Below are 22386 nucleotides of genomic sequence, written 5' to 3' on the forward strand. Positions count from 1 at the left end.
GGTACTGTGAGGACAGTCAGATCAGCACAGGAAATGAGCACCTTTGAGGTGTCCACTCTGTAAGGGCCTCGTAGACTGGGGTTCAGGAGACCTGGGTTCTCTCCCAGCTCTGCCACACAGGGAAAGTCATTTCGCCTCTGCAGCCCATGGTTCTGATAGCTGTAGAGTGAGAGGGTAAAGCCGAAGGTCAGAATCATTTTCCAGCCCTGCTGGCTTGAAATCCTAAGCTGGCTGGAGCAGTAAGATAGGGGCTCCCCATAGGCCCATAGGACCTTCTACCTAGAAGCCAGGAGGAGGGGACAGGAGCCCAGATAGGAAAGAACTCTGTCTCTCCAAGACCCAAACAACGACTAAAAGTAATGACTGGGCCTCACCCCAGTAAGTCAGTAGTGGTGGTGCGGTGGTAAATGTTAACAGCCAGCTCTCGGGAGTGGGAAGCCCTTAATCTATGGCATTTGCTGATGTATGTGGTTGTAAGTATTCCTAATATGGCCAACTGGCCAATTTCAAGCTACCAATGAGTAACCTCACAAAATTCCTGAAAATGTAAGGATCGGGCTTTGGCTAGGCAGTACTAGCAGGCTCCAGCACAGCCCTAGGAAGCAAGCTGCCCTAAGAGCTCAGGCTCAGACACCGCACCAGACTAGCAGGGGAAACAGAGGTCTTAGGTCCCTCTCAGGGTTCACAGTCATGAGGCTCAGAAACAGCTGGGGAAAGTGGGGCATGCCTCCCTCCCCCCCACAGGGAAGATCACCAGACTGGCTTCATGAGCCATTTACCTCATCTGGTGGGCAAGGGAAGTCACTCAGAAGAGCAAGAATGGCTCACACCTGTAATCCCAGGTTTGGGAGGCAAACGTGGGCAGATCACTTGAGCTCAAGAGTTCGAGACCAGCCTGGGGAACATGGTGAAACTCCATTTCTACAAAAAATACAAAAATTAGCTGGCCTTGCCGGGCACGGTGGCTCATACCTGTAATCCCAGCACTTTCGGAGGCCAAGGCTGGCGGATCACCTGACATCGGGAGTTTGAGACCAGCCTGACCAACATGGAGAAACCCCATCTCTACTAAAAATACAAAATTAGCCGGGCGTGGTGGCGCATGCCTGTAATCCCAGCTACTCTGGAGGCTAAGGCGGGAGAATCGCTTGAACCCAGGAGGCAGAGGCTGCAGTGGGCAGAGATCGCGCCATTGCCCTCCAGCCTAGGCAGCAAGAGCGAAAGTCTATCTCAAAAAAAAAATTAATTAATTAATTAGCTTGGCTTGGTGGCGCATGCCTATAGTCACAGATATTTTGGGGGGCTGAAGCAGGAGGATTGCTTGAGTTCAGAAGGTCGAGGCTACAGTGAGCCAAGATGGTGCCACTGCACTCCAGCCTGGGTGACAGAGCAAGACCCTGTTTCAAAAAAAAAAAAAAAAAGCGAGTAGAAAATGCCAGGGGCAGTTGGGCACAGTGGCTCACGCTTGTAATCCTAGCACTTTGGGAGGCCAAGACAGGTGGATCACCTAAGGTCAGGGGTTCGAGACCAGCCTGGCCAACATGGCGAAACCCCGTCTCTACTAAGAATACAAAAATTAGCCAGGCGTGGTAGCTCATGCCTGTGATCCCAGCTACTTGGGAGGCTGAGACAGGAGAATTGCTTGAACTTGGGAGGTGGAGGTTGCAGTGAGCCAAGATCTTGCCACTGCATTCCAGCCTGGAGTGAGACTCCATCTCAAAAAAAAAAAAAAAAAAAATGCCAGGGGCCCAGGAGCCTACTGTGAGAGGAAACGGCCCCTGTCGCCCTGTGAAATCATGATTCTGCATGATGAAGAACTGCGTATGAATAATACATACAGAGCAGACATATCGCCTATGCACAGCTTGCTCAATTTAGTGAGTCGTTCTGTCTCTCTCACACTCCTTTGGTTTAGTTCCCAGGTTAACTAGCTGTTCCCTCAACCCCATTTCTTGGGACTTGCAACCTCAAATACCGAGGAAGAGAGAGGAGGAATGAATATTTATTGAGTACCCAAACAAGACAAGGCCAGACATTTCATTCATATTGTTACCCTTAATTGTCCCAACATGTTGCAAAGTGCATCACACTATCCTCAAGCAGATGAGGACTCAGTCGAGAGGTTGTGGGACATTCTGGGCGTGTTGCAGGTAGTAGCCAGCAGAGAGGCATTTGGACCACCAATCTGCCTGGTTGTGAAAGTCAAGCTCTCTCCACCTATCCCAGGATCCTCCTGTCTCAGTGGGTTTGGGCCCCAGAACCACCTTTCAGTTCCAGGTCCCTTCATAGCGACATCTTTCCCTCACTGTTTCTCCCCTTGCCTGGTATCTGAGAAATTCCTTTTATAGGTCTTGTCCTTCCCTGGCTACATAGACTGAGAGTCAGAAAACCTCAGTAGTCAGCACTCAAACCTTACACCTATCAATTTACATCATATCTGATTTCAGAAATTAGCTTTACCTCAGACCAAAATTAATCCTCTAAATCACAGATCACATAAAATCACAAGCATGGCAAGTCCCAAAAAAGAAAATGTGACCAGGCTCATGCCATGTAATCCCAGCACTTCGGGAGGCAAAGGTGGGAGGATTGCTTGAGCCCAGGAATTTAAGACCAGCCTGGGCAACATAGCAAGATTTTGTCTCTACAAAAAAATAACAAATAAAAAAAATTAGCCAGGTGTTGTCCCAGCTACTCAAGAGCCTGAGGCAAGAGCATTGCTTGAGCCCAGGAGATTGAGGCTGCTTTGAACTGTGTTGCCACTGCATTCCAACCTAGGCAACAGCTTCGAGAGACCCTGTCTCAAACAAACAAACAAACGAAGAAGCCGGGCACGGTAGCCACGCCTGTAATCCCAGCACTTTGGGAGGCCAAGGAGGGCGGATCACTTGAGGCCAGGAGTTTGAGACCAGCCTGGCCGACATAGTGAAACCCCGTCTCTACTAAAAATACAAAAAATTAGCTGGGTATGGTGGCCGGTGCCTGTAATCCCAGCTACTTGGGAGGCTGATGTATAAGAATCACTTGAACCTGGGAGGCAAAGTTGCAGTGAGCTGAGATCATGCCACTGCACTCCAGCCTGGGCAACAGTGGGAGACCCTGTCTCAAAACAAAAAAAAAAACAAAACAAAAAAAGTCATGAGAGTCCTCAGAGTTCTCAGGAAGGACTGCTGTGGGCCTGTTTCTGGAAAGGAAAGAAAAGCAGGGAGCTGTTGAGAAAATACCATATACTTTTATGCCCCATTCAGGCATGGGGGAGAGGCTGACCCCAAAAGAGAAAGTGGTTGTGTGAGATTTCAAGGAATATGTCAGCGGGCTGCATCCCAGGGCCTGTAGACAAAAGGAAGGGCCCGGCCAGGCGCGGTGGCTCATGCCTGTAATCCCAGCACTTTGGGAGGCCGAGGCAGGCAGATCACCTGAGGCTAGGTGTTCCAGTCCAGCCTGGCCAATATGACAAAACTCCATCTCTACTACAAGTACAAAAAATAAGCTGGGCACAGTGCCTCTCCCCTGTAATCCCAGCCGAGGTGGGCGGATCAACTTGAGGCCAGCCTGACCAACATGGCAAAACCCCATCTGTACTAAAAATACAAAAATTAGCTGAGCGTGGAGGCGTGCACCTGTCATCCCAGTTACTCGGGAGGCTGAGGCATGAGAATTGCTTGAGCCTGGGAGACGGAGGTTGCAGTGAGCTGAGATTGCATCATTGCACTCCAGCCATTCCACATATCAGTTGCTGAGGAAAGAGTGGAGGAGGCTGTTGACCCGTGTGTGTCCCCATGACTCAAAGAGGGAAAAGTCTAGCTGTTTCCAATATCCCGAAATCAGTCTTGCTGGGAGAACTGGGAAAATAAAAAAGAGATGACCCCTGTAGGAAGCTACCTTTAATCCCAAGTGCCCAAGGCTGGGAGAGAAGATGCTCCAGGTGATCCAGGACACCAGTGACTGACACAGCCAGAGTGGGGAAGGGGAGGATAAAGATGGCACAAAGATGAGGGGTGAGCAAGGGTCTGAGAGGGAAGGCCATGTGGGCAGTAGGTGGCACCCACATCAGAGACTGACATGAGGATTAAAGGAGAGCATAGGTGATCTGTCAGAGTGTGACAGAAGACAGGCAGCTCTACGCCCCTTGCTTGCAATTCTGAGCATTCTGTAGCAAACTTGTTTGGCCATCAAACCAGACCTCAATTGAGACAAGGCTATTTAAGCTTCCTCCCAGTTGGTGTAAATATTCAATAGTTTTGCTGCAGAAATGTTGCATTTGATTATGAGGCTACCCCAAATCCCCAAGGGTGTTTTGTGGTGCTAGTTTCTGTATAAACCTGAAAAATTCTGAATTCCACAACTTATCTGACCCCCAAAGTTTCAGATAAGAGCTTGTGGACCTGTACTCAATTCTGGTTCTCCTTCATCCTTTCAATTGTTGTCTGTGAAAGGAGGGATGCAGGTATGGGAGACGGGAGACATGCGAATTCATTTGTAAACTGTGGACGGGGGGGAGGGGGTGGGGGGTAACGTGGGCACCTGTGTGCACAAGTGCATGAATAGGAGGGGTGAGCGACTGTGTGTCCACCACCTTTTTGTCAAAGAAGCAGGAGTCAGTGGGCTACATGCTTCATGAGCAGGAGAGGCAGAAACTAAGGAAGGCTCACATGTTGGAGGAGGCATGCTTGAAGAGCAGCAGGTCTGACAGGGTTTGCTCTTTAATACTCTCCCCAGCACACGGAAGGGGAAGGGGGTGGAGGTTGCTGCTATGAGAGAAAAAAAAAAAAAACAGCCACAATAGAGTTTCTGCCTTCAAAGGTTGGCTTGCCACCTGAAGCAGCCACTGCCCAGGGGGTGCAAAGAAGAGACAGCAGCGCCCAGCTTGGAGGTGCTAATTCCAGAGGCCAGCGTCAGCAACTGGGCACAGAAAGGAGCTCCCTGGGCAGGGACCATGGCACGGCCACATCCCTGGTGGCTGTGCGTTCTGGGGACCCTGGTGGGGCTCTCAGCTACTCCAGCCCCCAAGAGCTGCCCAGAGAGGCACTACTGGGCTCAGGGAAAGCTGTGCTGCCAGATGTGTGAGCCAGGTAAGAGGGGGCCTTGGCAAGGGCCAGGTGAGTGGCCAAAGAGAGAGGACTGGGGTTAATACAGTAAACAGGCGCAGGGTGAGACTGAGCTCAAGCAAGGAGGGAAATCCTGCAGCTGTGGGGAGGCACCACCTTGAAGAGGGCAGACAACCAGCCCTTCTCAGGCCTTGATCCCTTACCCTCTCCTCCCAGGAACATTCCTCGTGAAGGACTGTGACCAGCACAGAAAGGCTGCCCAGTGTGAGCCTTGCATACCGGGGGTCTCCTTCTCTCCCGACCACCACAGCCGGCCCCACTGTGAGAGCTGTCGGCACTGTAACTCTGGTGAGGTGGGCAAGGGTGTGTAGGTGGGGACACTGGACAAGCATTTGGGGGAGCAAGGCTGGTGATGGGTTTGGGGGTGCACGGAGGATGAGGGGGTCAAAGCTTTAGCCTTCTTCAAGGCTCACAACAAGCGGAGCCAATGCTGGGAAATGGGGCACCCTAGGTGGGGCATGAATTAACGTGGGCAGACATCTAGTATTTCAGGGAAAGGGATAAATAGACTTTGAGGGATTGGTGAGAATGGGTCTATGGACAGGATCAAGACAACAAAATGAGAGAAGTGGCTCTATGACCCCAGATTTCGGGCAAGCAACCCCCAACCAATAAACTGACTGTGTTCCCAGAGTGCATATGCGTAGGTTGGCCACTGGGAATTCGGAATACATCTTTCTAAGGAAATAACAAAACAACCCAATAGGTAACAACCTTTTTTTGCACAAAAGCCAATTTGAGAAAATGAGTATGTATGTAGCCTGTGTTTTTATAGTTCAAAAAAAAAAGTTGTTTTTAAACTAAGAAGTATAATATCTGCAGTTGTGCTTCTGAATGCTATTGTTATTTCTCCATCTTCGCTACAATTTCAGAAACTACGGCCAGTATACACTAGAATAGCAGGCTTTAAAGTGGCCCCTTTGAACAACTGTTCTCTAGCAAGACACTTTTTAGAACTAGGTATCTGTAACTATTAAACTGCCTACTTGCAAAACGTGTTTGGTGTCACTGGGTCTCTTGGTATTGGGTTTTGTTTAGTTTAGTTTAGACAAAGTCTAGCTCTGTCACCCAGGCTGGAGTGCAGTGGTGCAATCCTAGCTCCCCACAGCCTTGAACGCCTGGGCTCAAGCAATCTTCTTGTCTCAGCCTCTGAAAGTGCCAGGATTACAGGTGTGAGCTACAGTGCCTGGTCCCATAAAAACAAAAACAAAAACTAAAACCAAGACCGGATGTGGTGGCTCATGCCTATAATCCCAGCACTTGGGAGGCCAAGGCAGAAGGGTATTTGTATATTTTGTAGAGACTTGAGCCCAGGAGTTCGAGACCAGCTGGGCAACATAGTGAGACCTTGTCTCTAAAAAAATTGGCTGGTCATGGTAGTGCGCCTGTAGTCCCAGCTACTTGGGAGGCTGAGGTGGGAAGATCACTTGAGCCCAGGAGGTCCAGGCTGCTCACACCACTGCACTCCAGCCTGGGTAACAGAGCAAAACCCTTTGTCACACACATGCACAAAAAGCCGGTGCAGTGGCTCACACTTGTAATCCCAGCACTTTAGGAGGCCAAGGCAGACGGATCCCTTGAGCCCAGGAGTTCAAGAACAGCCTGGGCAACATGGCAAAACCCTGTCTCTACTAAAAATACAAAAAGTTAGCCAGGCGTGGTGGCGCGAATCTGTAGTCCCAGCTACTCAGAAGGCTGAAGTGAGAAGATCACTTGAGCCCAGGAAGTGGAGGCTGCAGTGAGCCGTGACTGTACCACTGCACTCCAGCTTGGGAGACAGAGTGAGCAGAGTGAGACCCTGTTTTCAAAAAAAAAGAAAAAAAGAAAAAAGAAAACAAAAGCTTTTCCATTGCAAATCAACCAAAGAGGAACATCTTTAATACACAAGAAATATTCCTCAGGCTACTTAACTTAAAAATGTTAACTGTAATAGATGCTTTTCTCTTGGCAGCGGCCCCTGCAGGGTTGGAATTTTTCCTAGTCAAAACCCCCCTACTCACTCTGCAGACCCTTCCCGAAGGTCTTCGCCCCCTACTGAGCCCATCTTCAGTCCCTTCACTTGTTCCAAACTAGCCCAATCCATGACCCTTCTCTGGGAGCTCAGCCAATAGATCCCAAAGTACTGCAGCAGCACCTGGCTGCAGAAGGACCCCCGGGAATTGCGGCCAGGGGTGAGAAGATGGGCGGGCTGAATGAGCTTGGCCCTCTCTGGGCCTCAGTGCTGGCATCTGTGAGATGAGGACATGCCTGAAGTCAGCCTGGAATTTTGAGCCCAGGTTATACCTGGTAAATAGAACTCCCAGGTCTCCTGATACTCACCACTGAAACAATAGCACCTCATTGTTTTTTTGTTTGTTTGTTTTATTTATACTTTAAGTTGTAGGGTCCATGTGCACAACGTGCAGGTTTGTTACATATGTATACATGCGCCATGTTGGTGTGCTGCACCCATTAACTCATCATTTACATTAGGTATATCTCCTAATGCTATCCCTCCCCCTCCCCCGACCCCAGTGTGTGATGTTCCCCTTCCTGTGTCCAAGTGTTCCCATTGTTCAATTCCCACCTATAAGTGAGAACACCTCATTGTTTTTAATCATCCCCAGCTGCTTCTTTAACCCTTCCATTTCCCTTTTAGCAGAGACCCTTGTCATCACTCCTACCTACCACCAGTGCTCTCCCCTCCTGCACTGCCCCAGGCTTCCTCATTCTTCCCTTGCACGTCCTTATCCAACATGGCTCACAATTCCTGGGAAGGCACAAGGAAACCAAATTCTAGTAGCAACTCAGAGTCAGCATTCATTAGCAGGTCACAGGGCCATAAGAATGCCAAGAAGGAATTTGTCCCTCTCCTTGTCCTGACAAAAGGTCTAAGTAGAAGAAAATTGTTAGGTTTGGTTATGACCTTTGACATTCTCCCTTTGACATCCTCCCTTTCTGCACCCCTCTTCCACTTGTCAGGGCACCTAGTACTCCCTGGGTCCCCACAAGCATCTGCCCTAAGGCCCACCAGGCTTCTTTGCAGCCTGTCCCACATCTGGGTGCCACTGCCTTCCTCTGAATCACCCTCCTCTCAAACCAGTCGCCAGCGAGCCCAGCCCAGCCCAGCTAGTGCCCTACAACCCCCGCCCCCAGGATAATTAACATACAGCCACGCAGCATTGGACCCCTACACTTGAGCAAAATGTGTATTTTAAAGGCAAATTCTCACGCCTATAATCCCAGCACTTTGGGAGGCCAAGGTGGGCGGATCACGAGGTCAGGAGATTGAGACTATCCTGGCTAACACAGTGAAACCCCATCTCTACTAAAAATACAAAAAATTAGCCAGGCGTGGTGGCACACACCTGTAATCCCAGCTACTAGGGAGGCTGAGGCAGGAGAATCACTTGAACTCAGGAGGCGGAGGTTGCAGTGAGCCGAGATCGTGCCACTGCACTCCAGCCTGGGTGACAAAGCAAGAAAGACTTCGTCAAAAAAAAAAAAAAAAAAAAAAAAAGGGCTAAGTAATTGTAATCAAGTAACTATTTATTATTTATTTATTTATTTATTTATTTTGGTGTATTCACAGGTTGTGCAGCCATCAAACTATCTAATTCTATAACATTTTCATCACCCCAAAGAAACCTGTACCCCTTAGCAATGACTCCCCATTTCTTCCCTCAACTACCCCCAGCCCCAGCCCCAGCCCCTGGGAATCCCTAATATACTTTGTTTTGTTTTTTGTTGGTGGTGTTTGAGACAGGATCTCACTCTGTCACCCAGGCTGGAGCGCAGTATCATGATCTCAGCTCACTGTAACCTCTGCCTCCTGGGCTCAAGCGATCCTCCCACCTCAGCCTCCCCAGTAGCTGGGCCTACAGATGTGCACCACCACGCCCAGCTAATTTTTGTATTTTTTTTGTAGAGATGGGATTTCACCATGTTGGCCAGGCTGGTCTCAAACTCCTGAGCTCAAGCAATCCACCCACCTCAACCTCCCAAAGTACTGGGATTACAGGCATAAGCCACTGCACCTGGCTATTTTCTTTCTTTCTTTTCTTTTCTTTTTTTTTTTTTTTTTTTTTGAGACGGAGTTTCACTCTGTTGCCCAGGCTAGAGATCACTGGTGTTGATCTTGGCTCACTGCAACTTCCACCTCCCAGGTTCAAGCAATTCCCTGCCTCACCCGGCTATTTTCTATTTATTGATCTGGTGCTGGTTACGCCTGTGAGCCAAATTTGTACAAATTCTTAAGCTTTACACTCATGCGTGCCTCTCTGTACGTATATTATACTTTAATTAAAAGTTATTAAGGTATTGGGGCCTAGCACAGTGACTCATGCCTGTAATCCCAACACTTTGGGAGGCTGAGGCTGGTGCATTACCTGAGGTCAGGAGTTTAATACCAGCCTGGCCAATATGGTGAAACCCTGTTGCTACTAAAAATACAAAAAATTAGCCGGGTGTGGTGACGGGCACCTGTAATCCCCAGCTACTTGGGAGGCTGAGGCAGGAGAATCGCTTGAACCCGGGAGGCAGAGGTTGCAATGAGCCAAGGTCACGCCATTGCACTCCAGCCTCGGCAATAAGAGCGAGACTCCATCTCAAAAAAATAAATAAAAAATAAAAAAAGTATCAGGGAGTACAAGAGAAAGTTATATAAGCTCTTTCTACTTTTCATGGTTTCTATGTCTGAATCCGTGAATCTTTCTTCCGAAAGGTCCAACTTTCTTCTTTAATAACAATAATAATGGCAAAGGCATTGGGGGACCGTGAGCAAAGGGCAGGCCTTTGCAGGGGTGGGAATGGAAAGGGAAGCATGTCCCTAGAGGCGGGCCTGGGATGGGGGTTGGGGGATGAAGCAAGTGGACCTTGAAGGTCTCCACAGGTCTGAGCGTCCTATGCTCCCTGGTCCTCTCTTCCCCCAGGTCTTCTCGTTCGCAACTGCACCATCACTGCCAATGCTGAGTGTGCCTGTCGCAATGGCTGGCAGTGCAGGGACAAGGAGTGCACCGAGTGCGATCCTCTCCCAAACCCTTCGCTGACCACTCAGCCGTCTCAGGCCCTGAGCCCACACCCTCAGCCCACCCACTTACCTTATGTCAGTGGTAAGTTCCAGGCAACTCTCTGTGCCATCATGTAGGGTAGGGGTGATACCCCAGCCAGCACTCCCCACTCCTACCCCTAGATAAGGTCAGCCTGTTTCTGCCTTCCCATCCCATCCAGCGCCTCTCAGGCTTTCACATGTGCCCTATGGGGTTCCCTGCTGCTACTCATTCTGTCTCTGCTTTTCCAGAGATGCTGAAGGCCAGGACAGCTGGGCACATGCAGACTCTGGCTGACTTCAGGCAGCTGCCTGCCCGGACTCTCTCTACCCACAGGCCACGTGAGTTTTCTCCTTAATCCCCACCGCTAGAGAGAATGCATACAGGAGGGGCCAGGAGGGAAGCCAGACAGAAAGCTCCTAGGAGTAGGGATAAGAGGAGGGGAAAAAGCAGAGTCCACCATTTAGGAGAGGAGTTGGCCAACGGTGGCGGGTGGGATAGAAGACGGTGGGGGAAAAGGGAGAGGCAAGGTGACAGGAGGGCTGGGCTGAGGAAGGCAAGGGCTAGACCTCCCCTAACCCCTGTGTGTCCCCTCCTATCACAGCCCAAAGATCCCTGTGCAGCTCAGATCTTATTCGGATCCTTGTGATCTTCTCCGGAATGTTCCTTGTTTTCACCCTGGCCGGAGCCCTGTTCCTCCATCAACAAAGGAAATATAGATCAAGTAAGAGACAGAATACAGGTCTCCGGTCCTGCCCCTGCACCACACCCCACTGGCTCAACCCCACTGCCCACGCCTGGAATCTCACTGAAACCCACCAGCTCCACTTCACCAGCCTTGGTCCTACCCCTTCTCTCCCCTTAGCTGGCGTGCTCCTGACACCCCTCCCCCAAGCGCACCTGCCTCTGCCCATCTCCTTCTCCCGTCTCCCCCTGCCCCTACTGCTGGCCAAGACTCATCAGATCTCCTTCTGCAGACAAAGGAGAAAGTCCCGTGGAGCCTGCAGAGCCTTGTCGTTACAGCTGCCCCAGGGAGGAGGAGGGCAGCACCATCCCCATCCAGGAGGATTACCGAAAACCGGAGCCTGCCTCCTCCCCCTGAGCCAGCCCCTGCGAGAGCTGCACTACATCCCTGGCCTCCACCCCACCCCGCCGACCATCCAAGGGAGAGTGAGACCTGGCAGCCACAACTGCAGTCCCATCCTCTTGTCAGGGCCCTTTCCTGTGTACACGTGACAGAGTGTCTTTTCCAGACTGGCAGGGACGAGAACAAATACGGATGAGGTGGAGAGTGGGAAGCAGGAGCCCAGCCAGCTGCGCCTGCGCTGCAGGAGGGCGGGGGCTCTGGTTGTAAAACACACTTCCCGCAGCGAAAGACCCACATGCTACAAGACGGGCAAAATAAAGTGACAGATGACCACCCTGCAGCTCTCCAGCTTCCTCTCTGAAATTCCAGTCCCAAAATCCAGGTTCCTGGCAGCCTCCTGGCTCAGCTCAGGATCTGGCAGAGGAGGTTTCTCAGCCGGTTATGTTGGGGCCTGCTCAAGGGCGGGGGTGAGAAAGGTCCCCAGGCTACTGTGGATCCTGTGTCTGACTTCAGATCCCCTTTTCCCAGTTATATCTCCACTTTTCTGAGACAGGTGGGGAGCAAAAGGGTGCAGAAGTCAGGTCTTGAAATCACCTGGGGATTTCCGGGTGAGGTGGGTGGTGAGAAAGGAAACAGCAAGCAGGGCTCTGGCAGCTGCTGCAGATAGCTTCACACAGAGACCCGGGCTGCCATCTTGCTCTAAGTGAAAGTGAAAGAAAAGTCGGCAGCAGAGGGAACAGAGAAGAACCCAAAGGCCGCGGGCTGGCCAGGTGTGCTTGGAGAGCCCCCTTCTCCCGCCGGGCCTCGCAAGCAGCGTAGGACTGTGGAGAAGGGCGGTGGGCAAGGAGGGGACTCGAGAGCAGCCTCCAATGGGCACACAGGAGGGCTGGTGCCTGCTGCTCTGCCTGGCTCTATCTGGAGCAGCAGAAACCAGTGAGTCTGGGAGTTGGGGAGAGCTGGCTGGGAGAAGAGCTACTGAAGCCGCAGGGTGCCACCCTCCCCAAGATTCCAGAAGAGCAAAGGGGCCGGGGATGACCCAATCGCCTTCTAAGCCCAACAGGGGAAAGGCTCAGCGGCTGGCAAAGGAAGGAACCAATAGTGTGTGTGGAGCGAGGGTGGGAATTCCACAGGGAAAATGCTAAAGAGGGGCTGCCTCTGTGGCTGTGGTCAGGAGCCGCTGTCCTACAGAGAGGGCACAGGCCTGGGAGCTGACTCCCCAGGCAAGGAAATCACTTGGAAGGCGACCTTGAAGGCGGGGGAGGGGAAGGCTACCCGAAATGGGAGAAAGCAGTGCAGGCTGTCAGTGCCCCAGCAACAGCAACCGTCCAGTCTCCTCTCTCTGCGGTGGCAGTTGCTTGTTTTCTGAGAATTCCTTTGACTGAAAAGATAGTCTTTCATTCAACAGTTGGAAATACAAGTATAAATTCCTCTGAGCAAGGCAAATCCAGGACTTTAACTCTCGCCGAGAAGTATTAGCCTGGACTAGCAGGTGCTCTCCAGAAAGCTGGTTTGGGGGATGACGGGAGAATAGAGGGACACAGAAAGAGCTAGGATCTTGGATGGCAACTTTTACCCTTTGATGACTCCACAGTTTGAGGGTGGGGGCAGGAAGCAAGTGTGGAGTAGCTTTCTGGGGAAGGGGGTGCTCACCCCAGCCTTTGTCTGCAGAGCCCCACCCAGCAGAGAGGCAGTGGCGGGCAGTGGACGTGGTCCTAGACTGCTTCCTGGCAAAGGACGGTGGGCACCATGGAGCTCTCGCCAGCAGTGAGGACAGGGCAAGGGCCTCCCTCGTGCTGAAGCAGGTGCCAGTGCTGGACGATGGCTCCCTGGAGGACTTCACCGATTTCCAAGGGGGCACGCTGGCCCAGGATGACCCACCTATTATCTTCGAGGCCTCAGGTAAAAGCCTTCCACCTGTGTCCTCGGTCCTCCCGGGCTCCCTCCACCAGGACAGCCCGGGTCCTGATTACAGCCACACATACTGCCTCCCGTTGGCCCTGGTGTTCTCACGCTAATTTGCCCTCCGTGTGTGCCCTGCTTCTCCCCAGTGGACCTGGTCCAGATTCCCCAGGCCGAGGCCTTGCTCCGTGCTGACTGCAGTGGGAAGGAGGTGACCTGTGAGATCTCCCACTACCTTCTCCAGATGAGAGAGACCACTGTTGAGACAGCAGCTTGGTTCATGGCCAACGTGCAGGTCTCTGGAGGGGGACCTAGCATCTCCATGGTGATGAAGACTCCCAGGGACGCCAAGAATGAGGCTCTCTGGCACCCGACGCTGAACTTGCCCCTGAGCCCCCAGGGGACTGTGCAAACTGCAGGTAAGAAAATGAAAAGCAAGGCCAGGCATGGTGGCTCACGCCTGTAATCTCAGAATTTTGGGATACGAAGGCCGGTGGATCACCTGAGGTCAGGAAATCAAGACCAGCCTGGCCAACATGGTGAAACCCCGTCTCTACTAATACCAAAATTGGCCAGGCATGGTGGCGGGCGCCTGTGATCCCAGCTACGAGGGAGGCTGAGGCAGGAGAATCGCTTGAATCCAGAAGGCAGAGGTTGCAGTGAGCCGAGATCGCACCATGGCACTTCAGCCTGGGCAACAAGAGCGAAACTCCATCTCAAAAAAAAAAAAAAAAGAAAAGAAAAGCAAGTCACAGAAAGTTTTGCTTTTCTAAAGTGGTAAGATATGGGGGACAGAAGAAGGAAGGGAACAAATCCACCTCCATCCACACTGGTCACCTCAGGGCACCCCTAGGCCTTGGTCCTTTCTTCCTAAAAACCCCTGAGTCAGGCCAGGTGCGGAGGCCCATGCCTGTAATCCTAGCACTTTGGGAGGCCAAGGCAGGTGGATCACCTGAGGTGATCCTGGTCAACATGGTGAAACCCCCTCTCTACTAAAATACAAAAATTAGCCAGGCATGATGGCAGGTGCCTGTAATCCCAGCTACTCAGGAGACTGAGACGGGAGAATCGCTTGAACCTGAGAGACGGTGGTTGCAGTGAGCCGAGATTGTGCCACTGCACTCCAGCCTGGGCAGCTGAGTGAGACTCCATCTCAAAAACAACAACAACAACAACAATAACACCCTGAGTCCACAAGAGAATGCTTCGCAGCCCCTACCTGAAGGTCCAAGCACACAGACAACCTGTGTCATTTCCAAAATGGAGATCGTTCTCATCTCACTGGGCTGCCGTGAGGAAATAAGACACACGGTGCTATTCTGTTCATGGGTGCTGTCCACTGTAGTCTTACTGAGCCAAAACCCGGTTTTCTCCCAGTGAAAGGCGAGGCTGGTGTGGTGCTTCAGGGGTAAAGCTCAGGGATGCATCATTTGTTCATTGTCTTATTGGTAAACCCAGTACTTGCCCTCTCCAGCTCAGCACATCCTCGAGGGCACAAGAAATTGAGAACATGATGACAGGGTTCCCCAGAGCCCATTAATCCAATACTCTGTGCCCCGCTTCTTTGAGTCTCCAAGAAGAGACAGCCAAGTCCAGAGAAAATTAGGGGGCAACCGTCCTATCCTTGGAAAACCCCAGAACACTCTAACCTCTCTGTGGTCCAACCTAAATCTATCCTGACACATTAGAAAAAAAAGGTCCTCATGTCTGTCCAGTGTCTACCATAGTCCTGGCATGCGTAGGTATTTTTCTCTTTTTATTCCAAACCTACAAAAAAAGGTGAAATAGTAATATAATGAACACCTATATACCCTACACCTAGATCCACCAATTGTTACCAATTTGCCACATTCTCTCTCCCCCGACTCCCTGTGTGTGTATATGTGTATGTGTGTATTTTCCTCTGAACTGAGAGTAAGTTGCAGAAGATAACACTTGAACCCCAAATGCTCCCATCCATAGCGTGTATTAGTTTACAGTGAAGGACAAGGACGTAATCCTTCATAGTTACAAAACCATCATGTCAGAAACAAACCAAAGTGGGGGAGTAGTCTACCCATGGTGCAGGCAGTAAGGGAGTGCAGACTGTAAAATATTTCAGAACAATAATAAAATCAGCTAAAAGTCAGATGGCTTTATAGTCTCACCACCTCCCAACATTGGCAATTCTGAATATTATCAGTGATAAAATACTCCTCCCTGCTAAGGCAGACTGTCCCTATCTCCCTACACCACTGCCTAGTATGCCATGGATCTTCATACTTGTAGATATTTTTTAATTGATACGATAATAGTCTCAACTATAAAGTCCAGGGCATGGTGGTGCACACCTGTAGTCCAGCTACTCAGGAGGCTGAGGCAGGAGGATTGCTTGAGCCCAGGAGTTTGAGTCCTGTCTGGGCAACATAGCGAGACCCTGTCTCTTTTTTTTTTTTTTTTTTTTTAACAGAGTCTCATTCTGTTTCCCAGGCTGGAGTGCAGTGGCACGATCTTGGCTCACTGCAACCTCTGCCTCCCAGGTTCAAGTGATTCTTGTGCCTCAGTCTCCCAAGTAGCTGGGATTATAGACGCCCACCACCACACCGGCTAATTTTTGTATTTTTAGTAGAGATGGGGTTTCACCATATTGGCCAGGCTGGTCTTGAACTCCTGACCTCAGGTGATCCACCCATCTCGGCCTCCCAAAGTGTTGGGATTACAGGCCACCACCTGGGGATTTACATTCACGGTGGTGAGCCACCGTGCCCAGCCTAAGACCCTTCTCTTTAAAAAATAATCAATTAAATGTCTCCAAATTCAAATTTCTCCACTTGTCCCAATATTTTTTTTTTACTGCTTTCTTTTTCTAAGTACACAATTCAAACAAGAATCATGCAGTGCATTTAGTTGTGCTGTTCCTTGTTTTAATCTAGAACATCTTTCATAGAATTGACATTTTTTTTTTTTTTTTTGAGACAGAGTCTCGCTCTGTCGCCCAGGCTGGAGTGCAGTGGCGCAATCTCGGCTCACTACAAGCTCCGCCTCCTGGGTCACGCCATTCTCCTGCCTCAGCCTCTCCGAGTAGCTGGGACTACAGGCGCCTGCCACCACACCCAGCTAATTTTTTGTATTTTTAGTAGAGACAGGGTTTCACCGTGGTCTCGATCTCCTGACCTTGTGATCCGCCCACCTCGGCCTCCCAAAGTGCTGGGATTACAAGCGTGAGCCACCGTGCCCGGCCAGAATTGACATGTTTGAAGGGTCCAGGCTAGTGGTTTTGTAGAGTAACCCACCATTTAGATTTGTCTGACCGTTTTCCTCATTTCCTCATGACTGGATTTAGATTAAACATGTTTGGCACAGATACTACTACCACATGCTTTTTTTTTTTTTTTTTTTTTTTTTTTTTTTTTTTGATATGGAATTTCGCTGTTATTGCCCAGGCTGGAGTGCAATGGCTCGATCTTGGCTCACGACAACCTCCGCCTCCTGGGTTCAAGTGATTCTCCGCCTGAGCCTCCCAAGTAGCTGGGATTACAGGCATGCGCCACCACGCCCAGCTAATTTTTGTATTTTTAGTAGAGACGGGGTTTCTCCATGTTGGTCAGGTTGGTCTCGAACTCCCAACCTCAGGTAATCCACTCGCCTGGGCTTCCCAATACCACGTGCTTGTTTTGTTTTTTACATTTTTTTTGAGATGGAGTTTCACTCTTGTCGCCCAGGCTGGAGTGCAATGGTGCGATCTTGGTTCACTGCAACCTCCACCTCCCGGATTCAAGCAATTCTCCTGTCTCAGCCTCCCGAGTAGCTGGAATTACAGGCACCTGCCACCATGCCCAGCTAATTTTTGTTATTTTTAGTAGAGACAGGGTTTTACCATGTTGGCCAGGCTGGTCTCGAACTCCTGACCTCAGGTGATCCACCCACCTCGGCCTCCCAAAGTGCTGGGATTACAGGCATGAGCCAACGCACCCAGCCACCATGTACTTTTTAAACTCTTGTTTCTAGTCTTCACAGTATCCTTGTTTAAGCAGGTGAGCTTGGTAACACCAAGTGACTTGTCAAAGGTCACAGAGTAAGTGGAACAACCAGGGTTTCAGAGGTTTTTCTGCTACTCTAGTAGTTCTTACCTGAAGAGTGATGGTAACTCTTAATTTTGCATGTGTATTTTTCCTGCTGGGAGATCCATAGCTTTCACTAAATTATCCTAGGGTAAGTGATCCCAAAATGGTGATGGCCATCATGTGTACCATGCTGCCTTTCCAGAGCCCCATTTCTTTGTGGTTCCATGTGACAGAAAATAAGCTCAACCGGCCTGTCAGGCAAGGAAGAAGAGGCAGGTGTATGCCCACAACATGCCCACAGCTTGGAGATCAGGTGACCTCAAGGAGGAAGTAGCCCACAAATCACCCCTCTTTTCCTCTTCACAGTGGAGTTCCAGGTGATGACACAGACCCAGTCCCTGAGCTTCCTGCTGGGGTCCTCAGCCTCCTTGGACTGTGGCTTCTCCATGGCACCGGGCTTGGACCTCATCAGTGTGGAGTGGCGACTGCAGCACAAGGGCAGGGGTCAGCTGGTGTACAGCTGGACTGCAGGGCAGGGGCAGGCTGTGCGGAAGGGTGCTACCCTGGAGCCTGAGCGGCTGGGCATGGCCAGGGATGCCTCCCTCACCCTGCCCAGCCTCACTGTACAGGACGAGGGGACCTACATTTGCCAGATCACCACCTCTCTGTACCGAGCTCAGCAGATCATCCAGCTCAACATCCAAGGTGAGGACAGGACATGGTTATCCCAGGGAAGGGGATATAACATGTCTACTGGGAGCATTTCCAGATTGGGACCCAAACGCAAGAATGGTTTCCTGAGAAGCAGGCTTCAATCCCACAACTTAAATGCCATCTTCATCATGGAAGCACAGATGGCATCAGATAAGGAGTCCCGTTGGACTCCAGGATAATTCCACCAAGAGATTTCCAGCCCAGGATCCTGCTGCCCTGCTGTGGCTGGCTGTCTCCATCACCCCAGTCCTTTTGGACCACATCCTGAGGAGCAGCAGCAGCAAACCAAGGCAGAGCAGTGGAAGCGGTTCTGACCATTATCACTGCTATCCTTTAAAATCTCTGGCTTAAGAGGCTGGGCGCGGTGGCTCACGCCTATAATCCCAGCACTTTGGGAGGCTGAGGCAGGTGGATCACAAGGTCAGGAGTTCAAGACCATCCTGGCCAATACGGTGAAACTCTATCTCTATTAAAAATACAAAAAATAGCTAGGCGTGGTGGTGCACGCCTGTAGTCCCAGCTACTCAGGAGGCTGAGGCAGAAGAGTCGCTTGAACCCAGGAGGTGGAGGTTGCGGTGAGCCAAGATCATGCCACTGCACTCCAGTCTGGGCAACAGAGCAAGACACCATCTTAAAAAAAAAAAAAAAAAAAAAAAACTGGCTTAGAATGACAGTAAGAAGCCAGCCAATCTTTAGTTGGCTTTACTATCACTTTTCTGGAAAATGTAACCCCCGCCCCCTCACAGCCTGCATCCAAGTGGGCCCCTCACACACCCCCGCCTTGGTACACTGCCAAGGGACACTTTAGCCTCCACAATCTACTCTGATCTTGGCAGGAAGAAAAGGCTTCAGGCTCCTCCGCTGTCCCCAGTTAGAGCCATGTGTAACTTTATTCTTCATTCTTTCTCCAGCTTCCCCTAAAGTACGACTGAACTTGGCAAACGAAGCTCTGCTGCCCACCCTCATCTGCGACATTGTTGGCTATTATCCTCTGGATGTGGTGGTGACGTGGACCCGAGAGGAGCTGAGTGGATCCCCAGCCCAAGTCTCTGGTGCCTCCTTCTCCAGCCTCAGGCAAAGCGTGGCAGGCACCTACAGCATCTCCTCCTCTCTCACCGCAGAACCTGGCTCTGCAGGTGCCACTTACACCTGCCAGGTCACGCACATCTCTCTGGAGGAGCCCCTTAGGGCCAGCACCCAGGTTGTCCCACCAGGTACTGGGAGTGTCCTCCTTTTCCCCACCTCCACACTAGGGCTCATGGCTCTCCTGCCCCAGCTCATCTATGGCCTTGTTCTGCTGCCCATCCACTTTGTTCATAGCCCTGACTTTGTGCTCCTGCCTCTGCTCCTGGCTATCTTTCCCAAGGCGGCAGCTCCCACAGCTTCTACCACACATCCTCTGAGACTTCATTATACTCCAGCCTCCAGGGTGCCAGGCAATGTGCTTAACGCTGGAGATCACAGATGAATAATTCCTGATCATGCCCTCCAGGAGCTTAGTCCAGTAATAGAGACAAGACTAAGTAGACAGAGAAGATGGCATTTGAGCCAAGTTAACTAGCTTAGAGGGAAGGGAACACTCAAGATAGAAACAATAGCATATATGAAAGCCAAATCATAAAACAGCCTAAAGAGAATTTGGAGAATTGCAATTAATTCAGCACAGCTAGAGCCTAGGGTATATGGGAAAAAGGGAAAGTGGCTCTGAAGCTTCGGAGGTAATTCTATTTATTGAGCATTTACATGAATCAAGCACTGTAGAAAGCACTTAAATGTGTGATTTCATGGATCACGACTCCCATTTTACAGGTGAGTAAACTGGCACTTGCAGATGTCAATGAATTTGCCCAAAGTCACCTATCAATCAATGGTAAAGAGAGAATGTGAAAAACAGGCAACCGGATTCCCCTTATGCGCTTAATTAAATGTTGTAGATCTCACTGGGCCTTCAAGAGGGAACTTCCTGAGAGCCACAGCATGCTGTTGAAAGGTTTTATTTATTTATTTATTTATTTTATTTTACTTATTTTTTTGATACAGAATCTTGCTCTGTTCCCCAGGCTGGAGTGCAGTGGTACGATCTCAGCTCACTGCAACCTCCACAACCTGGGTTCAAGCCATCCTCCTGCCTCAGCCTCCCGAGTAGCTGGGATTACAGGCACGCACCACCACACCTGGCTAATTTTGTGCTTTTAGTAGGGATGGGGTTTCGCCATGATGGCCAGGCTGGTCTCGAACTCCTGACCTCAGGTGATCTGTCCGCCTTGGCTTCCCAAAGTGCTGGGATTACAGACATAAGCCACCACACCCTGCCTGTTGAAAGGTTCTGAACAGGAAAGGGACAGGAAAGAACCCGCAACTCGAAATCGAAACATCCAGGAGCACTGGGCATTATTTGCTCGCTCATTAGACTGTGAACTTCCCCAAAACTGAAGTTTCACCTCAGCTCACATCATTCCCCAACTATTTACAAAATCCCAGTTAACTGGTGGTTTTTTGTTTTGCTTTGTTTTATTTCGTTTTGTTTTGAGATAGGGTCTCACTCTGTCACCCAGGCTGGAGTGCAGTAGCACGATCTCAGCTCACTGCAACCTCTGCCTCCCAGGCTCAAGTGATCCTCCCACCTCAGCCTCCCAAGTAGGTGGGACCACAGGCGTACACCAACATACCCAGCTAATTTTTTGTATTTTTGGTACACAGAGGGTTTCACCATGTTGCCCAGGCTGGTCTTGAACTCCTGAGCTCAAGCCATCCACCCACCTCAGCCTCCCAAAGTTCTGGGATTACAGGCATGAGCCACTCTGTCCAGGCAAGTTAAGTGTTAACAAATAAACCAACCTAAATCTCACTTGCAAAGCAATTTTTAAAACCTTGTCCTTAGGTGGAAAGAGGTAGAGAATTCTGTGTGGAGTAACCCACAAGTATCCAGCAACCTTAAATAAGTACAAATGCTGCTGGATGCCTTGTTCCAGGCTCCTCAATCAGGGACTCACACACACACTCCTTAGCTCCTCCTCCCTGGGATGGACACTGCGGGTGAGGGCTCAGCTTATGATTCCTACGCACGATGATCCCCGCTCTCACCTACAGAGCGGAGAACAGCCTTGGGAGTCATCTTTGCCAGCAGCCTCTTCCTTCTTGCACTGTTGTTCCTGAGGCTTCAGAAACGGCAAGGTAAGAGCCAGAATGCCCTTGGCTGTGGCCCTGGCCCACCTCACCCACTCTAACCAGAGTGCCCTTGGCTGTGGCCCTGGCCCACCTCACCCACTCTAACCACCTCCCCACCCAGACCAGGGTGGAAGCCCACATGCCCCAAGCTCCAGCCACCCACCCATCACAGCCTCCTGCTTTCGAGTTTGCCCTAAATGAAAATGACACCAGTCGTGTTCCCTCGTTTTCTCCTAGCTACCTCACTAAGGTCTGTCACTCTCCTGCCTCAGAGTAGAAAGAAAGAGTAGTCACGTGCTCCCAGGAGGACTGTAAGTCAAGTCGCAGAGCTAAAAATGCATGAAGGTGGCACTAGCTCATGGGGCACTGGGCCTGGCTCTGCAGAGGCCTCTGCCTTCCTTCACTGTGCATCCAGGGCTCATGCACCAAGGCAGAGAACAGGAAGAAGTGAGGGGACAAGAAGAAGGCAGAATGTCCAGATGGAGGTTAAGACCAAAGAGCCAGGTTGGTGGTGTGGTGGTAGGAAAATAAAGCTGGAAGAAATGGAGAAGGAACAAGTGAGGGACAATGAGGCACGGGTTGGGGCTGGGCTACCCCTCCCAAACTCAGCTCTGTCAAAATAAAAGCCTCTTGTGTCGCTGTGATCAAGTTTTTCCACTTTCCTGTCTTTCTCCACACTGGTCCCAAATGAGCCCTGTCCCCAAGCCTAGCGGCTACAACTTGCAAAGTGTTTAAGGTATGAAACAAAGGCCCTCAGAGGCACCCCCCGGGGCTCCATCTCAGTTGCATCTCAGCTGCGATTAGGGTTCTGCTCCCTCAGATAACTGCTGGGAGTTTCAGGATACCTGCAAATGCCTCACTCCCTCAGCTGCAAGGGAGAGACTTCTCCTTTTATTCATTTCTAAAATGTGCCTGCTCAATACGGTGGAACTCAGCATACCAAAACTGTACGTGAGGATGATGGGGAAAAGGGGGTAAGGGGGTGTTCACTGACAGCCTTATCTGGGCACATCCCCTGGGACAGGACAAGCAGGCCAAGGACCTAGGAAGGAGCACAGGAGGCAGATGGAAGAGGCCTGAGGGAACCTGTGCTTGTTTGCCCGTGTGAGATGCCCACGCAACTTCCTGTCTTCACTTCCTCTCACTAGCACCTACAAGAGTTGGGCTGCTTTCAGGCTGAACGCTGGGAGACCACTTCCTGTGCTGACACACAGAACTCCCATCTCCATGAAGACCGCACAGCACGTGTAAGCCAGCCCAGCTGACCTAAAGCGACAGGAGACTACTAGAAAGAAACGACACCCTTCCCCCCAAGCCCCCCAGCTACTCCAACCCAAACA

General features: G+C 50.8%; 3 protein-coding genes across 7 annotated transcripts in view; 2 read left to right on the top strand and 1 right to left on the bottom strand.

Moving 5' to 3' along the window:
• The window catches only part of VAMP1 (vesicle associated membrane protein 1), a 77368-nt gene that overhangs the window by 46034 nt on the left and 8948 nt on the right, over positions 1–22386 (bottom strand). The window lies entirely within an intron of this gene.
• On the top strand, positions 4508–11732 carry CD27 (CD27 molecule). Of its 3 annotated transcripts, XM_058443571.1 has the most exons (7): positions 4508–5072; positions 5265–5401; positions 5981–6068; positions 10019–10198; positions 10387–10476; positions 10740–10859; positions 11113–11732. In XM_058443571.1, the coding sequence occupies exons 1-7, from the start codon at positions 4937–4939 to the stop codon at positions 11235–11237; spliced, it is 876 nt and encodes a 291-aa protein (XP_058299554.1). In that variant the 5' UTR covers positions 4508–4936; the 3' UTR covers positions 11238–11732. The 3 variants fall into 3 exon arrangements, with proteins under 3 accessions (XP_058299554.1, XP_032015274.1, XP_058299553.1); XM_032159383.2 differs by lacking the exon at positions 5981–6068 and having other exon boundaries at positions 5265–5396; XM_058443570.1 differs by lacking the exon at positions 5981–6068 and having other exon boundaries at positions 5265–5396; positions 10740–11732.
• On the top strand, positions 11884–22368 carry TAPBPL (TAP binding protein like). 3 transcript variants are annotated; one of them, XM_032159379.2, is made up of 7 exons: positions 11884–12155; positions 12891–13121; positions 13271–13540; positions 17531–17869; positions 18790–19092; positions 20969–21052; positions 22195–22368. In XM_032159379.2, exons 1-7 carry the CDS (start codon positions 12092–12094, stop codon positions 22224–22226), a joined length of 1323 nt encoding a protein of 440 aa, XP_032015270.1. In that variant the 5' UTR covers positions 11884–12091; the 3' UTR covers positions 22227–22368. The 3 variants fall into 3 exon arrangements, with proteins under 3 accessions (XP_032015270.1, XP_032015269.1, XP_058299550.1); XM_032159378.2 differs by lacking the exon at positions 22195–22368 and adding an exon at positions 21284–21978; XM_058443567.1 differs by lacking the exons at positions 20969–21052; positions 22195–22368 and having other exon boundaries at positions 11886–12155; positions 18790–20861.

This window comes from Hylobates moloch, unplaced genomic scaffold (assembly GCF_009828535.3).
Source record: "Hylobates moloch isolate HMO894 unplaced genomic scaffold, HMol_V3 SCAFFOLD_8, whole genome shotgun sequence".
NCBI lineage: Eukaryota > Metazoa > Chordata > Mammalia > Primates > Hylobatidae > Hylobates > Hylobates moloch.

Coding starts and splice junctions, on each gene's coding strand:
- CD27 (XM_058443570.1), top strand. CDS start 4,937: ATGGCACGGCCACATCCCTGGTGGCTGTGCGTTCTGGGGACCCTGGTG. Junction 5,073..5,264: donor CTGCCAGATGTGTGAGCCAG/GTAAGAGGGGGC, acceptor CTCTCCTCCCAG/GAACATTCCTCGTGAAGGAC. Junction 5,397..10,018: donor CTGTCGGCACTGTAACTCTG/GTGAGGTGGGCA, acceptor CTCTTCCCCCAG/GTCTTCTCGTTCGCAACTGC.
- TAPBPL (XM_058443567.1), top strand. CDS start 12,092: ATGGGCACACAGGAGGGCTGGTGCCTGCTGCTCTGCCTGGCTCTATCT. Junction 12,156..12,890: donor ATCTGGAGCAGCAGAAACCA/GTGAGTCTGGGA, acceptor CTTTGTCTGCAG/AGCCCCACCCAGCAGAGAGG. Junction 13,122..13,270: donor TATTATCTTCGAGGCCTCAG/GTAAAAGCCTTC, acceptor GCTTCTCCCCAG/TGGACCTGGTCCAGATTCCC.